Raw genomic sequence first — 23158 nt, 5'->3', positions numbered from 1 at the left:
AGTGGGAAGCTTCTTGCAAGGGCCCTCCATCCCCGCTCCATGAATACTTACATCCCTTTCATAAAAGACCCAGGAAGTGATGGTCATTTTCATAGCAACCAGGACATTTTAGCAGGCTTCCGCACATACTACAAGGTGCTTTATGATATTAGGGGACAATCGGGACACATAGCGACATATGGAACTCAAGATGATGTTAAAGCTTACCTGAAATCCCATAATCTCCCTTCCATCTCAAATGATACCTTACTGGAGCTGGAAGAGGACTTCTCCCTGGAGGAGGTCAATGCGGTAGTCTCAGATTTGAAGTCAGGGAAAAGCCAAGGTCCAGACGGGTTCTCAGCGGGTTTCTATAAACAATTTTCAGAACTTCTAAATCCTCTGTTCCTATCGGTCTGTAGATATATATCTGCAGGGGGTGCGTTCCCTCCCCAGGCGTTGATGGCCTACATCACAGTTATACCAAAACCAGGGAAGGACGCATCTCTTTGCTGCAACTATAGACCGATCTCGCTCATAAATCTAGATATTAAGCTTTATTCTAAAATGATATCAAATAGGTTACGAGACCTTCTTCCCAGACTGGTAAATCCAGACCAGGTGGGTTTCGTGCCCAGAAGAGAAGCCAGGGACAACACCCTGAGGACCATCTCCCTGATTGACGGCGCAAGACGTCACAGGATCCCCATGTGCATCCTGTCGGTAGATGCAGAGAAGGCGTTTGACAGGGTGTACTGGGGTTTCATGTTTCAGGTCCTTAAAAACATAGGGTTGGGAGAGCACATGATGAACAGAGTTACAGCACTCTACTCTTCGCCCACAGCACAAATCAAAATAAAATGGCTCCCTCTCAGATTCCTTTACAATATGTAATGGAACAAGACAAGGGTGCCCCCTTTCCCCATTATTATATATTCTGACCATGGAACATCTGGCGGTGGCATTGAGGAGCAATATATCAATTAAAGGGGTTACATTTCACAAACAGGACCATAAATTAGCTTTATTCGCAGATGATCTGCTCCTGTACGTTACCTCTCCACTCATTAGTCTACCCAACATAATGGCTGAATTGCGGAGGTTCGGATCTCTGAGTAATTTTAAAATAAATACTCATAAATCCGAAATACTGAATATATCTCTTCCTCCAATGCTGGTGACTCAGCTCAAAGCCTCTCTCCCCTTCAAATGGCAGGTGGATTCATTGACATACCTAGGAATTAAACTGACGGCAGATCCCCTTGACCTCTTTAAATCAAATCACCGCCACATTTCCAGGAAGTTAGAATTAGACCTCAATAACTGGAACAAACTCCAGCTTTCATGGTTTGGGAGGATAAATGCGATCAAAATGGACCTGTTACCGAAGCTGCTTTATTACTTCCAAACCATCCCCTTAGTATTGCCGGCCTCTTTTTTCTCACGTCTGAAATCTAGCATAACCAAATTTGTCTGGGCACATAAACGCCCACGTATTTCCCACAAAATATTGAGTAGATCAAGGGATATGGGAGGAACTGGACTCCCTAATCTCCTTTTGTATAGCTACGCCTCTTTAGGGACGTGCGTTCTGGATCTATTTAACTCAGGTGAAACGAAAAGATGGGTGGAAGCCGAAAGCGCGCAATCTGATGTTGATCCGAAGGTAGTTATTTGGACCAGAGCACCACCCAGCTCCAGCTCTATCACAGTACCCTTTATCACAAAGCAATTGCGGAATTTTATGTCCCGAGGTAATAAATATCTTGACTTGTCCTCCATTCCAGGCCCATTGACACCAGTCCATAGTAATTCAGATTTTCAGGCGGGTTTCCATAGATCAACATTCCTCCATAAAAGGAAGAGTGACCATCCTATTATTCGTGACTTTATCTCAGACACAGGTATTAAACCCCTAGATAATTACTCTTCAGATATCAACAAATCTCAAGATATGTGGTTCTTCTTCGAACAGCTGAAAAGTTTTATAGTGTCTATGGCTAGGAGGGTAGACATCTATAGGGCACTCACACCCTTTGAGGCCCTTTGCCTAGAGAAGGATCCTCCAGGCCATACCATTTCGACCTTGTAGGACTTGTTTCTCAGATGCAGAGGTGCGAGGGACGGCTTGCCTGGGTACTTTGGGAAATGGGAGAGAGAGTGGGGAGGTCATTCTCGGCTGAGGAGCGGACCAAAATCCTTCTCTTTATTGGTAAAACTTCGCTGAATGTGATATCACAGGAGAGGTGCTACAAGATCCTATCTAGGTGGTATAGGTGTCCTGTGAGTATCCATGCTGCCTTTCCATCAGCCTCTGATGTGTGCTGGAGATGCCAAAAGGAGAGGGGAACCCTCACTCATATCTGGTGGTCATGTCCCCCGGTGAGATCATTCTGGGAGAGCATTTTCCAGTTACTCAATAAACTTTCCTTGAGGCAGATCCGGCCCACAAAAGAGTTAGCTCTCCTGTCCCTCGGGAATGTTTCTGCTTCAGGGTTTAGGAAAGGTTTATTAAGACATTTTTAACAGCTGCCAGAAACCTAATTCCAAGATATTGGAAGCAAACTAGAATCCCATCACGGGATGAATTCATAGCAGAGTGCAATGAGATCTTCAGGATGGAGACCTTGATAGGTCAGACACTCGGCAACAAGGACAAAGTTGATGCTACGTGGGCCCCGTGGATCATGTTCAGGGACTCACCGGATATGGGTCTATGGATTCACAGGGGGGGCAGGTATGTAGGTAATTTTCCATTCTCTTATTTCTGTACCTAGAAGGTTAGCCTTGAAAATGTGGTTTTGATGTAGGAGGGCACGTCCACTCTGGTGGGAACTCTTTGTACCCTTCCCCTTTCATCTTACTTTCCCACGTTTCTGTTGTCTTTACTGTCTCTAAATTCTTCTTCCACCTCCTCTTCCTTATCTCTTTTTTTTCAACTTGTTCTTCCTATTTCAAACACATACGAATTGTACTTGTTATTTTTGGTCGCCAGTGGCGCAGGTGTAGTCAAAGAACTGTTGTGTTTTTAGCAGCTAGCTTGGATATATACCCTCAGCCTGCGCGCTGTGCAATTGTTTGATTATCTTCTTCTATTCTAATAAACTTTGATTTAAACAAAAACACAAACAAAAAAAAAAAACAAAAAAAAACAAAACACAAAAACGGACGTCTTCATTTCAAATAAGATGGAGACATCAGGAATAGGTTCAGTTGGTGATTGCATTTACAAAATGCACCAAAAAAATGCACCAAAAACCCCAAAGTTATTTCCATGGAGATGTATCACTAAAAATTACTGCAGAACTACACAGAAGGCTCTTCAAGAAAAACATGGGATTGCTACAAGCACGAAATTGGCAAGGCCATATTCAGTTGGGGCCGGTAAGAAAGCAGAGGAGGGTCTTTACACACAGACCATGACGGAGAGCGTGCAGTTGTGTTTCTTTAGTACCAAAATAGCTTTTCTGCCAGGAAATGGAAAGATACTAAGAATCTGTGTCAGACAACACCGCAAAAGGAAGATGGGGAGAAGCAATGTAGCTGCAAAGAAACGCAATGGCAATGTGTAATATGTTGGATAATATCCAGCAGCCTGAGAATGACCGTCCATGCAGCACAGCACGGCCAAATATCACAGCAAAAGGCCGACCAATCACTAACCTGAGAGACCTGGAAAGTAAATGGTAGTGTCTGTTTCATTGTGACCTTCGCGTCCTGGAGGACAACTGCTCACAGTGGAAGAATATCACTACTATGGCCGCCGACAAGTGAGGTATATGGTCAGGATGTATAAAAACAGCAAAGGGAAGATTCAGACAGACGTTATATTCTTCACCTCGTCCATGCCAGCACCCATTCATATGTAGAGTTCATTACTAAGCAATGGTATTTTTATGGCTTATTGCTGTGTGACTGTACCAGCTGATGCCTAATGACAAAAGGGTATTCCCATCACCAAGATCCTATCCCAATATGTAGTAGGTGTAATAATAATATTAGCAAATACCTCCAATTAGAAATGTATTATAGCTCTCCTGATAAGCTATGTCATTTACCTCATGTACAGGGCATTGCAGCTTAGATATCCACGGTTATAACCACACACAACTGTTACTATACGAGTGGACCATGGTTATCAAAGCTGCACAGAAATTAGTCTCACTTTTCTGAATGAAACTCATAATTGTTTACACTGTTGTGCGACCCCAGCCCTATGGTGATTGGTAACGGTCCCTTACTATGAGTGATCAGTTATAAGATGCACTCTTTTTGCAAAATGGAAATAGCTTAATAAAATAAACTTTTTGTTAATCTTTTTTTTTCTCTTTTGGAGCATTGGTTAGCAGCAGGGCTGTGGAGTCTGAGTCGGAGCTCATTTTGGTGGAGTCGGTATAAAATGCACCGACTCCGACAATATATAATAAATTGGGGACAGTAGTGCAATGCAGAATGTGCTGAATATTTTACTAAATAATAACATTTAGTATAATGCTTATATTTAAGTGAAAAATGTATTCTAGTACAATGTGAACATCAGACGTTTAATTATTTTTATGATACAATAATCAAGATATTTGGATAAAACATAAAATATATTTATTGGAATACAACTTTATAACACAAAAAACTAATAAATTGTAAATATGTAATACATTATATATACATACACACAAGATATATGTAATTACTGTATATTACATAGTGTATTACATATTTACAATTTATTACAGTTTGTGCTCTAAAGTTGTATCCAAGAAATATATTTTATGTTCTATCCAAATATCTTGATTATTGTATCATAAAAATTATTAAATGTCTGATGTACACATGTTCATGTATTACAATAAATTTTTCACCTAACTATAAGCAATATATGTAGGAGTCGGAGTCGGTGCAAGAGAAATTGAGGAGTCGGAGTCGAAGGTTTGGCGAAGGCTAGTTTCACACTTGCGTTGGATGGGATCCGTAGCTTGCGTTGTGTGACGGATGCAACGGATGCGTTGCATATTAGTGGCACAATGGATGCTACGGACCGTACAAAATAACGCAATCCGTTATAGGTTTTTTTTCCTTGACTTTACACATTGAGCATGCGCAGTTGTGTAAAGACGGATGCGTTAACGGAATCCGTCTAATGACGGATTCTAACGGAATCCGCCACCATAGACGTCCATTATAAAAACGGATGCCGACGGAATCCTGCAGGTTGCGTTTTTTTGAAGTGCATAAAAACGCTACATGCAGCGTTCCATCCGCCTGACGGTCACTGACGGTCAGCGTCAAAACAACTGATGCGCCGCGGGGCGGATGCAATGCAAAACCATCCATAGCTAATAGAAGTCTATGAGGAATATAACGGTTTCCTGCAACGGTTACCGTAATTCCTCAAGGCTGCGGATAGCAACGGAAGCCGCCCAACGCAAGTGTGAAAGTAGCCTTACCGACTCCACAGCCCTGGTTAGCAGGGAACACATGCTCTATGCATTCCCTTCAGTCCTCACAGTGGTGTGTGCATGCCTCCTAGCCCCCTCTACAAGGGAATCCCTGTGATGTCACTACTGAGGTCGGGGAGACCCTTAGCGATAATACAGAAGCAGAGCTTCAGCTTTCAGGAACACAGGGGCTCAATATAAGTAATTAATTAGGTCTCTAAAAATAATTATTTCAGTTCTTGGTCACCGTACAGAATGAGGTCCTGCCCATCGGTGCACCGCACCTCACTTGTACTAATGGATCGCAACGGCAGCCTGGGTCACTGAAGGCCATCTGTGTGCCCAAATATCCAGGCTGGTGGCCGGGCTTCAAAGGGCAGACAGTCTAGAAAATGCAATATGTGGAACTGCAGTATATCGAACAAGCAAGAAATCAACTGCAGGTTCAGTTCCCCTAAAAAGGTTTTAAAATGATATAAGAAAAAAAGAAAAAAAAAACAAAAAAAAAAAAAACCAAAAACCACACACCAACATTCTAGAATTACTTTTTTTCCCCTCAGCTAAAAACAATGAAAAATATATTTGGCATGGGCGCATTCACAAAAGTCCAATTTAATAAAGTATTATTAAACCAATACGGTAAGTGCTAAACAAGAAAAACAAAAAAACCACCCTCAAAAAGCCAGATTTGCCTTTTTTCAGTGTCTACACTTCTCAAAAAAGGAATAAAGTGATGAAAAAGCAGCATGTACTTCCAAACAGTATCAATAAAAGTCATCAGATCGACAAGCGAAAAGCAAACCGCACACAACTCAATAAAATAAAGCGTGATGAGTCTCAAGAATGACGACATTTTGGTGCCAGGTGAGTTCTACACCACAACAGTTTCCGTAAAAATAAAACAAAGGCTGATTTGTGCATCTCACCACAATTGGATTATTGTTCAGTATATGAGATGGGAAAATAAATGTGATTCAGACAAATTCGTCCTCCAAAAAAGCCGTCCCTCATACAGCCATCTCAAAGGGAAGAAAAAAAGATGGCTCGTGGGAGAAGGGGTGAAAAACCAAAAGTGCAAAAAGGAACAAAGGCCGCGAAGGAGTCAAAGAAGAGCTCCTTGTTCTCCTGTAGTTCCCATAAAATACACTGGAGCTGTTCTGCTGTTATTCCTGGAAACATATGAAGAGGTTACAACTTGGAGTCACCATTCTTCCCATTGTCAGGAAGGAGTGTGACGGATTACACAATGGCGACATGTAAGGGAATGTGCACGAGCGCCAAGAAATCGCTGAAAAAAAGCTCCTTAAGGCCAATAATGTAAGCGCCACACAGTGGGGCCCATGCTCCATCTTATGTCACTTCTTTTTCCCACTTCAGAGGTCAGAATCCGTGGAGCAGGTAGTAGTCATATGTTGCGGTCGGCTTCTTTTTTAACCCAGAGAGAGGCTTCAGAATAGCGTTAGGTACCCAGTTACGAGATATGCCGTGAAGGGGCAACTGGGCAGATATACAAATGGCCATTTCTATATGCTAAATATCTCATTTTTCTTAGATTTTCCTTAGCGGTAATGCAGGTCCATGTTCACACATTCATGGTTTCCATACTTTAGCATAATCAGAGCGAAACTGTCTTTTTTTGTATTTTACGTCATGTTCAGTTATGCGCCTGTTCACACCACGTCAGGTCGATGAGGCTGAGTGCAGGCAGTCTTTTTTGGCTTCTGCTAAGGCTAGGTTCACATTTCCGTCAATTTGTATCAGTCACAATCCGCGGCTCTGGTAAACAAAGGAATCCGTTTGGCGGATTCCGTTGTTTCCCATAGACTTGTACGAGTGGCAGATTGCGACTGATGACCTTGCGTTGCATGCGCTGCGCGGCGGTCAGTCATTTTTTGACTGACCGCCAGGCGGAAACAACGCAGAATGTAACGATTTTTTGAGTCGTCAAAATTAACGCACCGCGCAGGAATCCTTCAAGCTTGCAATGTTTTTCTATGGTGCGGGATTCCGTCGTAATCAGTCTTAGAACAGAATCCAGCGCTGGATTCCGTCATGCTCTACTGAGCATGCCCAGCAGGTTTGGCACACCCACTGGACTGTTCCAAACACAAACGGATCATGACGGATCCGTCAAAAAACGGACGCACAGCAGATGTAACGGACGCGACGGATCAGTTTTTTCACAGAACTCCTGTGAACGGAATCCTGTGAAATAACACATCTGTTGCGTCAGTTGACATCTAAAAAACGACGGATCTGTCGCTCAGTCGCAATGACAGACCTGATGGATTTAAAACAACGGAAATGTGAACCTAGCCTTAGAAGGCGACTGATAGTTATGCTTCAAATTACAAGACGTCAGCAAAGCCAGCAGGAAAGATGCTTCAGGTAGAGAATGGATAGAGTTTTCTGATTGACCAACCCTACAGATGCCCAAGTGTCCCATTGATTATAATGGCCCCCGGGCAGACACCATACATACAGGGAACAATGTGTGGACGGAGCCTGACTCTTGGCTGCTTCATTGCCACCATTTTTCAGCAGCTACTAAATTATTAAAAAAAAAAAAGTTAATATGAAAGGTTGGCAGTGCCCTTACTGACAAGGCCGCTGGTATCTGTCAGTAAGTGTGGGTGTGTCTGTCCGGGCCCTTCCCAGGCGGATGGCAGAATGCAGGGCGCTGACAGTGGGTCCGGCCCATGAGCAGGGTTACCTGGCGGTCTGGACACAGCTAGAGAAGGACATGATGCAGATAGGAAACCCAGGACACATCACACAGGTGAGAGAGGCACAGAGGGCAGGAGGATATGCATCCTATCTACTGTGCTTGTACTGGAAAACGCAGGGGAAATCCACTGCTACCACTGATGGTGTGCACGGGCCCTGACCGCTCTGACCTCCCCATGTCTCACACTGAGCTGCACAAGGACGGGGAGGATGAGGAGACATCTTGGTGCAGCCCCTTCTCACGTACTCGGGTACCCTGCGGCATGCTGGGCGCAGTAGTCCGCTCACCTGGCCGGCCCTGAGCGCCAGCTGTATGGCGGTGTCCATGCTCTCCTTCCAGGGGTCCCCGCGCCCCTCGCAGCACTGCCCCGCACACGGCTCCATGTCTGCTCACTGACGGCTCTGTACACGGTAATGGCGGCCGCTCTAACAGCCGGAGCTCGCAGTGGTGAATGAGCGGGGAGCAGCTGTCATGGGGCTGAGCGTTATCCCTTATTACCAGCTCCCTCCCCCTCCTAGATGCCTGCACTTCTCATCCTCAGCAGCAGCGCTCCTGCCCTGTGCGCCGCCGTGTAACAGCGCCCCCTAGCGCGTCCGGCGGTCTCCAGGGTCATGGACTGGTCAATGGTCATCTGAGGGCAGGTCACGGGTGGGCTGAGTTCACAGGACAGTATCACAATGGACTGGTCATCTCAGGGCAGGTCACACGGGTGGGCTGAGGTCACAGGACAGTATCAATGGAGTCGTCATCTAAGCGCAGGTCACACGGGTGGGCTTGGGTCACAGGACAGTATCACAATGGAGTGGTCATCTAAGCGCAGGTCACGCGTGGGCTGAGGTGACAGGATAGTATCACAATGGACTGGTCATCTCAGGGCAGGTCACAGGTGGGCTGGGGTCACAGAACAGTATCACAATGGGCTGGTCATCTCAGGGCAGGTTACGGGTGGGCTGAGGTCACAGGACAGTATCACAATGGACTGGTCATCTCAGGGCAGGTCACACGGGTGGGCTGAGGTCACAGGACAGTATCACAATGGACTGGACATCTCAGGGTAGGTCACGGGTGGGCTGGGGTCACAGTACAGTATCACAATGGGCTGGTCATCTCAGGGCAGGTTACGGGTGGGCTGAGGTCACAGGACAGTATCACAATGGACTGGTCATCTCAGGGCAGGTCACACGGGTGGGCTGAGGTCACAGGACAGTATCAATGGAGTGGTCATCTAAGCGCAGGTCACGCGTGGGCTGAGGTGACAAGATAGTATCACAATGAACTGGTCATCTCAGGGCAGGTCACGGGTGGGCTGGGGTCACAGGACAGTATCACAATGGGCTGGTCATCTCAGGGCAGGTCACGGATGGGCTGGAGTCACAGGACAGTATCACAATGGGCTGGTCATCTCAGGGCAGGTTACGGGTGGGCTGAGGTCACAGGACAGTATCACAATGGGCTGGTCATCTCAGGGCAGGTCACGGGTGGGCTGAGGTCACAGGACAGTATCACAATGGGCAGGTCATCTCAGGGCAGGTCACAGGACAGTATCACAATGGTCTGGACATCTCAGGGCAGGTCACGGTTGGGCTGAGGTCACAGGACAGTATCACAATGGGCTGGTCATCTCAGGGCAGGTCACGGGTGGGCTTGGGTCACAGGACAGTATCACAATGGACTGGACATCTCAGGGCAGGTCACGGGTGGGCTGAGGTCACAGGACAGTATCGCAATGGTCTGGACATCTCAGGGCAGGTCACGGGTGGGCTGAGGTCACAGGACAGTATCACAATGGGCTGGTCATCTCAGGGCAGGTCACGGGTGGGCTGAGGTCACAGGATAGTATCACAATGGACTGGACATCTCAGGGCAGGTCACGGGTGGGCTGAGGTCACAGGATAGAAATCACAATGAAGTGGTCATCTCAGGGCAGGTCACGGGTGGGCTGGGGTCACAGTACAGTATCACAATGGACTGGTCATCTCAGGGCAGGTCACGCGTGGGCTGAGGTGACAGGATAGTATCAATGGAGTGGTCATCTAAGCGCAGGTCACACGGGTGGGCTGGGGTCACAGGTCAGTATCACAATGGAGTGGTCATCTAAGCGCAGGTCACGCGTGGGCTGAGGTGACAGGACAGTATCAATGGAGTGGTCATCTAAGCGCAGGTCACACGGGTGGGCTGGGGTCACAGGACAGTATCACAATGGAGTGGTCATCTAAGCGCAGGTCACGCGTGGGCTGAGGTGACAGGACAGTATCACAATGAACTGGTCATCTCAGGGCAGGTCACGGGTGGGCTGGGGTCACAGGACATTATCACAATGGGCTGGTCATCTCAGGGCAGGTCACGGGTGGGCTGGAGTCACAGGACAGTATCACAATGGGCTGGTCATCTCAGGGCAGGTTACGGGTGGGCTTGGGTCACAGGACAGTATCACAATGGACTAGACATCTCAGGGCAGGTCACGGGTGGGCTGGAGTCACAGGACAGTATCACAATGGGCTGGTCATCTCAGGGCAGGTTACGGGTGGGCTTGGGTCACAGGACAGTATCACAATGGACTGGACATCTCAGGGCAGGTCACAGGTGGGCTGAGGTCACAGGACAGTATCACAATGGTCTCTACATCTCAGGGCAGGTCACGGGTGGGCTGAGGTCACAGGACAGTATCACAATGGGCTGGTCATCTCAGGGCAGGTCACGGATGGGCTTGGGTCACAGGACAGTATCACAATGGACTGGACATCTCAGGGCAGGTCACGGGTGGGCTGAGGTCACAGGACAGTATCAACATTATCATCTAGAAAATTGGGACGATTTTGCCGCACTGTCATCCGTGTGCTGTCTGTATCCAATCCGCTTTTTTGCCCATCAGCTATTCATATACAGGATCATTTACAATTCCCTATGTTACATGGTTTAGGTTTCACACATCCCCCCCCAACACACACTCTGTGTCTGCATCTCTGATTGGTTGCAGATTAGTTTGTATATAAATAAGTATAAATATAGTAAATATTATTACTTAGATGGAACTGCAGCTGTATGTTACCTAGGCCAAAAACTACTACTTCAGCAGGCTACAGCTAAGCCCCCAACTAGGTGGAGGCATCACAGGTGCAGGAGGAGCAAATCACACACTTCCAAACATGGAGGGGGCGATTGCTGGATGGTAAAACTGCACACTGATGGCTTACATAGAGCGCTGTTCATACATGCACAGTCAGAAGCCCCCAGCCTATTAGGCGACGCCCATACTATTAGATCTGGCGGGCTGCCAAGCCGTACCCCAACTGTGCATCATACAGAGACAGGAACTCTAATATGCAAGGCCTAACAAAAAGGAGCCTGGCTGTATCCTGTACAAAAAAAATAGGTTTTTAGTTGGTGTTATGGCCATAAGACAGAAGCCTACAACCCTCGTCACGGGAACCTCATGCTTGTAGGTCCCTACTCTATATATAATATAAAAAAGCAACAAAAAAAAGGAATAAATATTGTGGAAGTGTCTGTGTGATTTGCTCCTCCTGCACCTGTGAAGCCTCCACCTAGTAGGGGCTTAGGCTACTTTCACACATCCGGATTTTTGCTCTGCGGCACAATACGGCGTTCTGCAGAAAAACCGCAACCGGCTTTTGTAACGCCGATTGCGGTTTTTTTTGCATTGACTTACATTAGTGCCGCATTGTGCCGTAGGGGCTTGCGTTCGGTCCGGTTTTTGCCGCATGCGGCAGATTTAGCCGATGCGGCGGCCGGATCGAACGTACCCTGCAACGTTTTTTGCTCCGGCAAAAAACAGCGCATCGCGCCACATCCGGCTGCTGCGGCGCATTTTTCAATGCATCCCTATGGAGGCCGGATGCGGCGCGATGCGGAAAAAACCGCATCCGGTCGCCGCATGCGGTATTTTCCACTGCGCATGCTCAGTAGCATGCCGCAACCGGAAAAAACCGGACCGGCCGCATGTAAAAACTTATGCAAAGGATGCGGTGTTTTCACCGCATCCGTTGCATAGTTTTCACAGCCGGATTGAGCCGCAGGGCTCAAACCGGATGTGTGAAAGTAGCCTTAGCTGTATTCTGCTGAAGAAGTAGTTTTTGGCCTAGGTAATGTACAGCTGCAGTTCCATCTTTGCTATATTGTAGTGTAAAAAGAAATAAACAATTTAAAAAAGGGCATTTATTATTGATAAGCCGCATGGGAAAAATGCTTTGCATTGGCTGGTTATTAAAAATTGAAGGGATTCCACTGTGTTTTTTTTTTAAATTATTTAAATAAATAATTTGGAATAAAACACCATGGTGTCACTCTACTTCTTTCATAACCAGCCAAGGTAAAGCTGGGGGCTGGGATTATCGGGTGGGAAGGGCCATAGTTATTGGCCCCTCCCTGCCTGAAAATGGCAGCCTGCAGCCACCCCAGAAATATCACATCACATTAGATAAGAAAATTCTGGCGCTTTTCCTGGCTTGCCCTGGTGCAGTGGCAATCAAGGATAATATATGAGGTTGATGATAGCTGTGATTGATTTGTCAAAAATCACAGCTACCATTAAGCCATAGGGTAGTAATGGGTAGGCGTCTATGAGACACCCCCATTACTGTGTAAATCAAAAGAAAAACACACACACAGAAAAATCCTTTATTTAAAATGAAAAAATACAGATGCCTGTTTTCACCCTTTATTAACCCCCCCAAATACCCTGAAGTTCCGACATAATCCACATGACATCCCACGGCGAACCACCTCCTGTGACCTCAGTTGAACTAGCTACTGGATTGTGTGACACGGAGTCAGACCAGTCCAGCAATCTGGCAGTGACTTCATCGGCGGTCACAGCTGGAGGGTCCTACACTACCTTCTGTGACCTCAGCTGTACTCGCTGCAGGATTGCTCTGCCGTGTCATGCAGCTAGTTCAACTGAGGTCACAGTTGGTGACTCCTACAGCACAGAGGGTAGCAAGGGAACCACCAACCACCAGCCGGGAGCTCAGTTGAACTAGCTTCCAGATTGCAGCTAGTTCAACTGCAGCTGTGAACTCCGGTATACTCACTGACGTCATCACTTCTCACAGCTGGGGGTCCCCTGCTGCCCTCAGTGGGACCCAGAAGCTACAGTGTGCGGTTGCATTTTCTGTCACTGCAGGCTGTGGATGTAGCAGACCCCAAGATCATGGTGGGACATCAAATGGATTACGTCGGACCTGCAGGGGTTCTTTAGGTGTTAATCAATGGATGAAAGAGGGTGTCTGTATTTTTTTTTTTATTTCAAATAAAGGATTTTTCTGTGTGTGTGTATGTTTGTTTCTTTTGACTTAAATATTTGGTAATAGGGGTGTCTTATAGACACCTCCCAATTACTAATCTAGGGCTTGATAGCAACAGTGATTTTTGACAAATCAGTCACAGGTATCATCAACCTCATATATTACACCGATTGCAACTGCACCAGGGTAATCTTGATGAGCCGGGTAAAGTGTTAGAATTGTCACATCTAATGGCTGCACCAATTCTTGGGCGGTTAAGACCTGCAATTTTCAGGCTTGGAGGGGCCAATAGCCATGGCCCTACCCACCCTGTTAATATCAGCTTCCAACTGTCAGTTTTACCTTGGCTTGGTATAAAAAATAATGGGGACCCCACACCGTTTTCTAAAATGATTTATTTAAATAATTTTAAAACAACAGCGTGGGATCCTTTCATGATGACTCTAGAATAGCCCTTAGTTATACCTAGTCTCCTTCCTGGCTCTACTCCTGACCAGTCTTGATCCGTTTCTTCCTCCCCACCAATTTTCACCAGAGAATCTGGGACACCACACCACTTGGACAAGCATAGAAACTATAGCAGAATGGGTAGAAGATTTCATCCAGCTTAAATAGAAGGGGAGCAGATGTAATTCGCCTCCCCACCACATGTGATTAAAAGAACCTAAAGAGCAGTCTACCAGAGATTAAAGGGGGCTTTACACGCTACGACATCGCTAATGCGAACTCGTTGGGGTCACGGAATTGGTGACGCACATCCGGCCGCATTAGCGATGCCGTTGCGTGTGACACCGATGAGCGATTTTGCATCGTTGCAAAAACATGCAAAATCGCTCATCGGTGACATGGGGGTCCATTCTCAAAAATCGTTACTGCAGCAGTAACGAGGTTGTTCCTCGTTCCTGCAGCAGCACACATCACTCCGTGTGACGCCACAGGAACCTCTCCTTACCTGCCTCCCGGCCGCTATGCGGAAGCAAGGAGGTGGGCGGGATGTTACGTCCCGCTCAGCTCTGCCCCTCCGCTGCTATTGGGCGGCCGCTCAGGGACGTCGCTGTGACACCGCACGGACCGCCCCCTTAGAAAGGAGGCGGTTCGCCGGTCACAGCGACGTCGCCGGGCAGGTAAGTATGTGTGACGGGTCTGGGCGATGTTGTGCGGCACGGGCAGCGATTTGCCCGTGTCGCGCAACAGATGGGGGCGGGTACCCACACTAGCGATATCGGGACCGATATCGCAGTGTGTAAAGCCCGCTTAACTCTTGCCAGCCTGCCTATGATTCAGCACACAGCAAGTGGAAGCCCAAGTCTGCCTAGGTTGATCCCAGACACCACAGAAACTATCGGGCAGATTTTCAGAATCTGCAATGTGAACAGAGCCCGACTACACCATGACAGTTGTCGAAGTTGTGCAAAACTCAGTGTGACAGGTACACCTTTTCTCGGTGGGATAGCTTTTACGTTCTTTTCATCAAAATATGTCAAATATTTACTTACTTTGGTTTTGCCAGAATGATTGCTTAAAGCTTTGATGAATCACATCCTCTAAATAATGGGTGCGTTTAATCTAGTGAATATGGGTAGGTAAGTATATATCATTCTTTGTAGGCTTGGGGAGAGTCATACAATCTAGAGAACATTACAGTAATATACATAGAGTATAAATAATATAGCATATTTGGAATATTGGAATTCTTGAATATTGGGGTAGAAATCATTTTCTGTGGCCAGCTACAAAATAAGGAATCTGTTAATATTTTATACTTTTTAAATTTTAGAGATTTGTGGCTTTCATTCTAACATGGTCTCTCAACTATTATGATCAGATAAACACAACTAGCAACTACCATCTGTTTTCACACAAAGCAGCATCCGGGTAACTCTTAGTACTATAGAAATCTTAGAAAACACTGCCAACTTCTCATGAGGTCAAGACTAAAGTGGCATTGTTAATCGTATCAAAAGATTATGCACTGTCACATTAAACCCCTGCTATGCATGTCTGGTCTTATCCTAGGTTAGACTATAAACAAAATTAGACAATTAAAATAAAAGCACATTATCTGGATTGCTATAAACAGGATTTATTATGCAAAAACTTTTTATGCCAATTTATTAAATCTGAACATTTTCAATTAAATCTACTTTGTTTTCTTTTGGTACCTTTATGTTTATCCATTTATGTATTAATATAACATATTTCAGTTTTCATTGTGACCACTAGATGTCAGCATAAAAGACTGGTGAAAAATGAATTTAAATGCCTAAAGGCCCAGTCACACACAACGACTTACCAACGATCCCGAAAACGACGCGACCTGATAGGGATCGCAGGTAAGTCGCTGGGAGGTCGCAGGTGAGATGTCACACAGTCAGATCTTACCAGCGATGCAGGAACAATACAGGGCGCAGTAGCGACCTGTATAACGATCTCAGCAGTCACTGTGACCGTGTCACACAGTGTCAAACACAGCGATGTGTCCTGCCCAGCAGGACATCGCCTTTGAAGAAAATGGCCTGGACCATTCTGCAACGACTAGAGATCTCACAGCAGGGGCCTGATCGCTGGTAGGTGTCACACATAACAAGATCGCTAACGGGATCGCTACTGCGTCACAGAAACCGTGCCTCAGCTGCGATCCTGCTAGCGATCTCGTTATGTGTGACAGTACCTTAAGGCACAAATGTATTATTTATTTCTGTTACTTTTTCAGCACCATCACATTTCTTAGGGTACCGTCACACTTTAGTGACGCAGCAGCGATCCCACCAGCGATCTGACCTGGTCAGGATCGCTGCTGCATCGCTACATGGTCGCTGGTGAGCTGTCAAACAGGCAGATCTCACCAGCGACCAGTGACCAGCCCCCAGCCAGCAGTGATGTGCAAGCGACGCTGCACTTGCACGGAGCTGGCGTCTGGAAGCTGCGGACACTGGTAACTAAGGTAAACATCGGGTATGGTTACCAGATGTTTACCTTAGTTACCAGCGCACACCGCTTAGCTTAGCGTGTGCAGGGAGCAGGAGCCGGCACTGGCAGCGTGAGAGCTGCGGAGGTTGGTAACGAAGGTAAATATCGGGTAACCACCTTGGTTACCCGATGTTTACCTTGGTTACAGCTTACCGCAGGCTGTCAGACGCAGGCTCCTGCTCCCTGCACATTCAGGATTGTTGCTCTCTCGCTGTCACACACAGCGATGTGTGCTTATCAGCGGGAGAGCAACAATAAAAAAACGAACCAGGGCTGTGTGTAACGAGCAGCGATTTCACAGCAGGGGCCTGATCGCTGCTCAGTGTCACACACAGCGAGATCGCTAATGAGGTCACTGCTGCGTCACAAAAACCATGACTCAGCAGCGATCTCGCTGTGTGTGAAGTACCCCTTAATCCTTTGCATTGATTCTCAACTCACATATCAGCTCTTGTCTCCAGTGGGGCTCATAATTAAGAATGAGGAACTTAAAAAAAAAAAGGAGTTTGGTTTGTGACCAGACTTCACCCGAACTGGAGCCCAGACCTTAAACACCATAAACGTGTATGGAGACCCGAACTTAGGTGTTATTAAGGGCTTGGGGGATGCAAAAGAAAGCAAAATGGGGATTAAAGCGGGGCAATTGTACTTACTGAGTTTCCACGTTGGTGTCACACTGTTTCTGGGTGTGCTCATTAAATTTTATGAATATTCACTGCTTCCCCCGCCCACCCACTGTGATTGGTTGTACTCACACTAGGTGTCAGTGTCCCCGAAGTGGAATGTAAAAATAAATAATTGGAAAAAATAGTGTAGGGTATCCCATATTTTGATACCCAGTGCAGAAAAAGCAGACAGCTGAAGGCTGCAGCCCCCTACTGTGTGCTTTATTTTGGCTGTGTTTCAAAATACCAGGAACCCCATTAAAAATTATTTGAATAAATATTTAAAAAACTGGCATGGGGTCCCCCGAATTTTGATACACAACCAAGATAAAGTTGCCAGCTGGTGGTTGGTATTCTCAGGCTGGGGAGGTGGTTATTGTGCCCTCCCCAGCCTAAAAATATCAGTCCTCTGGGGCGGTGGAAATCGGAGAAATTTAAGGGGTTACTGATAGCTGTGAGTTGTAAAAAAATGACAGCTGCCACGAAGCCCTGAATAAGTAATTGGTAGGGGTCTATGAGACCCCCCCATTACTACTAATTATGTAAGTAAAAAGAAATAAGCAAAGTGAAAAAAACCTTAATTAAAAAAAACACCCTCTTTCTCTAATTTATTAACCACCCAAACTTTGCAGATCCAACGTAATCCACACCATGATGGCTACATTCTGAGGTCGCAGTGCGTGGTAACATTAGAAATACGTTCTAGGCCGTTGCTCTTAGCAACCAGGCTGCGTTGCCCCTAGCAACCAGGCTGCGTTGCCCCTAGCAACCAGGCTGCATGCCCGCATTCTCCACCATAATGTGATGATGTGGGCCCCGAGGGTATGTGGGACCACGCGTCAGGTAGCGGGATTAAAGCACACCGGAGCAATTTGTCCCTTTAACAGCCCATATGATTTATTAGCAGCTCCATAAACCATACTAGGTCACATAACATAAAGATGCCGTTCCTTGGCTTTCTCCTCAAAGACCAATATATAAGGCCTAAAACACCCTCTTTCTCCAATTTATTAACCACCCAAACTTTGCAGATCCAACGTAATCCACACCATGATGGCTACATTCTGAGGTTGCAGTGCGTGGTAACATTAGAAAACATGATGGATCACTGCGGGCTGTGGGACTCAGTGACTGAGCCGCAGCGGTGATGTCAGTGAGCTCACCTGAGGTTACAGCTGTTGGTTCCTACGGTACCTCAGGTGAACTCATTAAATTCAATGCCGGATTATCAGAATAGGCATGTTGAGTATTTGTTTGCAGAAATTTCAGCACCAACTTTGGATTGAAACCGCATAAAAAACGCATTGTGTTTTTGGTGCATTTTTACACTTATACCAATGTCCACGTTCTGTTCTGCCTCCCTTCCCCGGCAGGGACATCGGAACTCTCACCTTACCAGCTGTACAACGGAGGCTGTCCCATCCCCAGTCCATGCTGCTGTTCCCCCAGAAATCTGCATGCCGCACAGGCCTCCTGGGTATGCCCAGAGAGTGCGCATGAGGCCACGGCCATTTTCATAAAGGGCCAGTACGCCCTGACTCGGAAGTGACCTCTTAGCTTGCTGAGAGGCTGCAGGTATTTAATGTAGGTTCCCCCTTAAGAGAAGTGTCTGGGCAACGAATACCTAACGTTGCTAGTTCTCAGGTCCCATTGTGCTGCTGTCATTGTGCTGTATTCTGCTCCTGATTTGTATTTGTGTTTCAGTGAATTACCAATCTGCTGCTGCTACTACCATCCATGGTGGCCAGCTACTACAATATCCACTGCTGCAAGTATCCATGCTGTCCACCTACCACGATACCCTCATTGGTCACTGCTACTGCATCCATCCATCCTTACTGGCTGAATTGACGATACCAACTACTGCTGCTGTTGCTGCAACCAGAGACTGTATTGTGTCCCTGGCGCCAGCTGACGGGCTACCGCTGATCCCCTGGGGCTTTGCTTACCTGCGTGTGTAACTTTTGCCACCTCCAGTGGTGGTAGTGAAGACTCGGCGGCCGTTCCAGTTCGCTCCTCCAGGCAAGTGATCAGTACCTTCGGTCCAGTGAACGCACTAATTCCGTACTCGCTCCGCGAGCATAACACGTATGTTTCTGCCAGGAGATTCAGATTTGGTGCTGAAATTTCTGCAACCAAATACTCACCATGCGCACAAAACCTAATCCGGTAATCATGGAATTGAGGTCAATGAGTTCAACTGAGGTGAGTTCACTGAGTTTAATGAGTTTACCTCAGGTGAGTTCACCTGAGGTCACATCTGGGGTACTGTGGGAACCGACAGATGTGACCTCAGGTGAATTCATGGACATCACTGCTCTCATAGCTGTGGCTCCATCAGTGTGTCATGCAGCCCACAGAGATCAGTCAGGTTTTCAAATGTTACCATGCTCTGCAACCTCAGAATGTAGCAGAGCCAGGATCGTCGTGGGACGTGGTGGTGTGGATTACGTCGGACCTGCACGGATGTTTTGGGGGTTAATAAATTGGAGAAAGAATGTTTTAGTTTTTTAAATAAAGGCTCTTTCTCTGCATTTTGTTTTTATTTATTTTTACTTACATGATTATTATTATTATTTAGATTGTCAGTGTACCAGAGCAATCAGGATGAGCCAGGTAAGCATCAGGATTGGCGCATCTAATTTATGCGCCAATTCTGATGCAGCTGCAGGCCACTATTTTTTAGGTTTTGAAGGATCCAATAAACATGTGCCTCTCCAGCCTGAGAATACCAGCCCCCAGCTATCTTGGCTGGGTATCAAAATTGGGGTGGGCCACATGCCGATTTTTAGAATAATTTATTTATAGTATTTAAAAAAAAGCCGTGGGCGATCCCTCATATTTTGATACACAGCCAAGATAAAGCCAACAGCTGGAAGCTACAGCTTCCAGTTGTTTGCTTTATCCGCACTAGGTATCAAAATATGAGGGACACTACACCATTTTTTCCAATTATTTAGTTTTCTACTCCTCTACAAGGACCCAGACAGCTTCTGTGAGGGCAACCAATCACAGATGCCAGCACAGAGGGTGGGGGCGCCGTCTGACTGCAAACAACCACATACAGTCAGGGCCAGAAATATTTGGACAGTGACACAAGTTTTGTTATTTTAGCTGTTTACAAAAACATGTTCATAAATACAATTATATATATAATATGGGCTGAAAGTGCACACTCCCAGCTGCAATATGAGAGTTTTCACATCCAAATCGGAGAAAGGGTTTAGGAATCATAGCTCTGTAATGCATAGCCTCCTCTTTTTCAAGGGACCAAAAGTAATTGGACACGGGACTCTAAGGGCTGCAATTAACTCTGAAGGCGTCTCCCTCGTTAACCTGTAATCAATGAAGTAGTTAAAAGGTCTGGGGTTGATTACAGGTGTGTGGTTTTGCATTTGGAAGCTGTTGCTGTGACCAGACAACATGCGGTCTAAGGAACTCTCAATTGAGGTGAAGCAGAACATCCTGAGGCTGAAAAAAAAGAAAAAATCCATCAGAGAGATAGCAGACATGCTTGGAGTAGCAAAATCAACAGTCGGGTACATTCTGAGAAAAAAGGAATTGACTGGTGAGCTTGGGAACTCAAAAAGGCCTGGGCGTCCACGGATGACAACAGTGGTGGATGATCGCCGCATACTTTCTTTGGTGAAGAAGAACCCGTTCACAACATCAACTGAAGTCCAGAACACTCTCAGTGAAGTAGGTGTATCTGTCTCTAAGTCAACAGTAAAGAGAAGACTCCATGAAAGTAAATACAAAGGGTTCACATCTATATGCAAACCATTCATCAATTCCAAAAATAGACAGGCCAGAGTTAAATTTGCTAAAAAACACCTCATGAAGCCAGCTCAGTTCTGGAAAAGTATTCTATGGACAGATGAGACCAAGATCAACCTGTACCAGAATGATGGGAAGAAAAAAGTTTGGAGAAGAAAGGGAACGGCACATGATCCAAGGCACACCACATCCTCTGTAAAACATGGTGGAGGCAACGTGATGGCATGGGCATGCATGGCTTTCAATGGCACTGGGTCACTTGTGTTTATTGATGACATAACAGCAGACAAGAGTAGCCGGATGAATTCTGAAGTGTACCGGGATATACTTTCAGCCCAGATTCAGCCAAATGCCGCAAAGTTGATCGGACGGCGCTTCATAGTACAGATGGACAATGACCCCAAGCATACAGCCAAAACTACCCAGGAGTTCATGAGTGCAAAAAAGTGGAACATTCTGCAATGGCCAAGTCAATTACCAGATCTTAACCCAATTGAGCATGCATTTCACTTGCTCAAATCCAGACTTAAGACGGAAAGACCCACAAACAAGCAAGACCTGAAGGCTGCGGCTGTAAAGGCCTGGCAAAGCATTAAGGAGGAAACCCAACGTTTGGTGATGTCCATGGGTTCCAGACTTAAGGCAGTGATTGCCTCCAAAGGATTCGCAACAAAATATTGAAAATAAAAATATTTTGTTTGGGTTCGGTTTATTTGTCCAATTACTTTTGACCTCCTAAAATGTGGAGTGTTTGTAAAGAAATGTGTACAATTCCTACAATTTCTATCAGATATTTTTGTTCAAACCGTCAAATTAAACGTTACAATCTGCACTTGAATTCTGTTGTAGAGGTTTCATTTCAAATCCAATGTGGTGGCATGCAGAGCCCAACTCGCGAAAATTGTGTCACTGTCCAAATATTTCTGGACCTAACTGTATGCTATCACAGAGGGTGGGCGGGGGAAGCAGTAACTATCCATAAGTTTTAATGGGCGGACCCAAAAACAGTGTAACAGCAGCACGGAAACTCTGTAGGTATAATTGTCCTGCTTTAATCCCCACTTTCCTTAAAGTGCAGTACTCTGCCCATCACTGCAACTGGCGCCACCACATGGCTAATTTGCATACGCACTTCAACAGCATAAAGTGTCCGCAGTAAAGCGGGCTGGCCGTGTCTGACATCATCAGTGATGTCAGACCCTGCCAGCCACCCTCTGTTGCTTCGCCACTTTATGTTGGGTGAGTGCGCACCACCACATGGCTAATTTGCATGTAACGCGCTTTAGGTGCATCGCATGCAAATTAATCATGTGGTGGTGCCAGGGGCAGTGGGGCAGAGCAGTGCGAGACTTGTGTTGGGGAATATTATACAGAAGGGCAATGTGAGGGGGATATTACACAGAGGGGTAGTGTGTGGGGAGATATTATACAGACGGACAGTGTGTCGGGGGTATATTATACAGAGGGACAGTGTGTGCTTGGATATTTTACAGAGGTGGGTGCAGTGTGTGTGGGGGATATTATTCAGAGTGGCAGTGTGTGGGGGATATTATACTGAAGGGTAGTGTGTTTAGAGGATATAAAACAGAGGTGCAGTGTGTGTGTGGGATATTCTAGAGTGGTAGTGTGTGGGGTATATTATACAAAGAGGAAGTGTGTGTGGGATATTATACAGAGGTGCAGTGTTTGTGGGATCTTATACAGATGGGCAGTGTGTGGGGAGATATACAGAGGGGCAGTGTGTCGGGGGTAAATTATACAGAGGGACAGTGTGTGCTTGGATATTTTACAGAGGTTGGTGCAGTGTGTGTGGGGGGATATTATTCAGTGGCAGTGTGTGGGGGATATTATACTGAAGGGTAGTGTGTGTGGAGGATATTATACAGAGGTGCAGTGTGTGGGGGATATTATAGAGTGATAGTGTGTGGGGTACATTATGCAAAGAGGCAGTGTGTGTGGGATATTATACACAGGGGCAGTGTGTGTGGGATCTTATACAGATGGGCAGTGTGTGTGAGGATATTATACAGAGGGGCAGTGTGTGGGGGGATATTATATACAGAGGTGCAGTGTGTGTGTGGGTGATATTATACAGTGGCAGTGTGTGGGGTATATTATACAGAGGGGCAGTGTGTGGGATATTATGGGGCATTTTATTCAGAGGGAAAGTGTGTGGGAGTATAATATACAAAGGAGCAGGATGTGGGGTATATTATGCAGAGACAGTGTGGGGGTATATTTTACAGAGGGGCAGTGTGGGGGTGTATTATACAAAAGGGCAGTGGGGGGTGTATTTTCAGAGGGGGAGAGTGGGATTGTATTATACAAACGGGCAGTGTC

The 23158-nt window shown here is 46.2% G+C and overlaps 2 protein-coding genes across 3 annotated transcripts in view; one reads left to right on the top strand and one right to left on the bottom strand.

The window, feature by feature from the left end:
• IMPA2 (inositol monophosphatase 2) overlaps positions 1 to 8696 on the bottom strand; it is a 38436-nt gene extending 29740 nt beyond the window's left edge. Inside the window, exon 1 of the mRNA XM_075314565.1 lies at positions 8430 to 8696. Coding sequence (XP_075170680.1) covers positions 8430 to 8525 — 96 coding nt within the window. The 5' untranslated portion in view covers positions 8526 to 8696. The remainder of the gene's footprint in view (positions 1 to 8429) is intronic.
• The window catches only part of MPPE1 (metallophosphoesterase 1), a 299670-nt gene that overhangs the window by 149478 nt on the left and 127034 nt on the right, over positions 1 to 23158 (top strand). The window contains exon 1 of one of the 2 annotated variants that reach the window (XM_075314564.1): positions 8175 to 8193. The exons of the other annotated variant lie outside the window; for it this stretch is intronic. The gene's annotated coding sequence lies outside the window, so the exon portion shown is untranslated. Of the gene's footprint in view, positions 1 to 8174; positions 8194 to 23158 lie in introns of those variants that run through there. 2 annotated transcript variants of the gene reach the window in all.

This window comes from Anomaloglossus baeobatrachus, chromosome 6, assembly GCF_048569485.1.
Source record: "Anomaloglossus baeobatrachus isolate aAnoBae1 chromosome 6, aAnoBae1.hap1, whole genome shotgun sequence".
NCBI classification, from domain to species: domain Eukaryota; kingdom Metazoa; phylum Chordata; class Amphibia; order Anura; family Aromobatidae; genus Anomaloglossus; species Anomaloglossus baeobatrachus.
The sequence above is the reverse complement of the archived record's forward strand: the minus strand, read 5'-3'. Positions and strand labels throughout refer to the sequence as shown.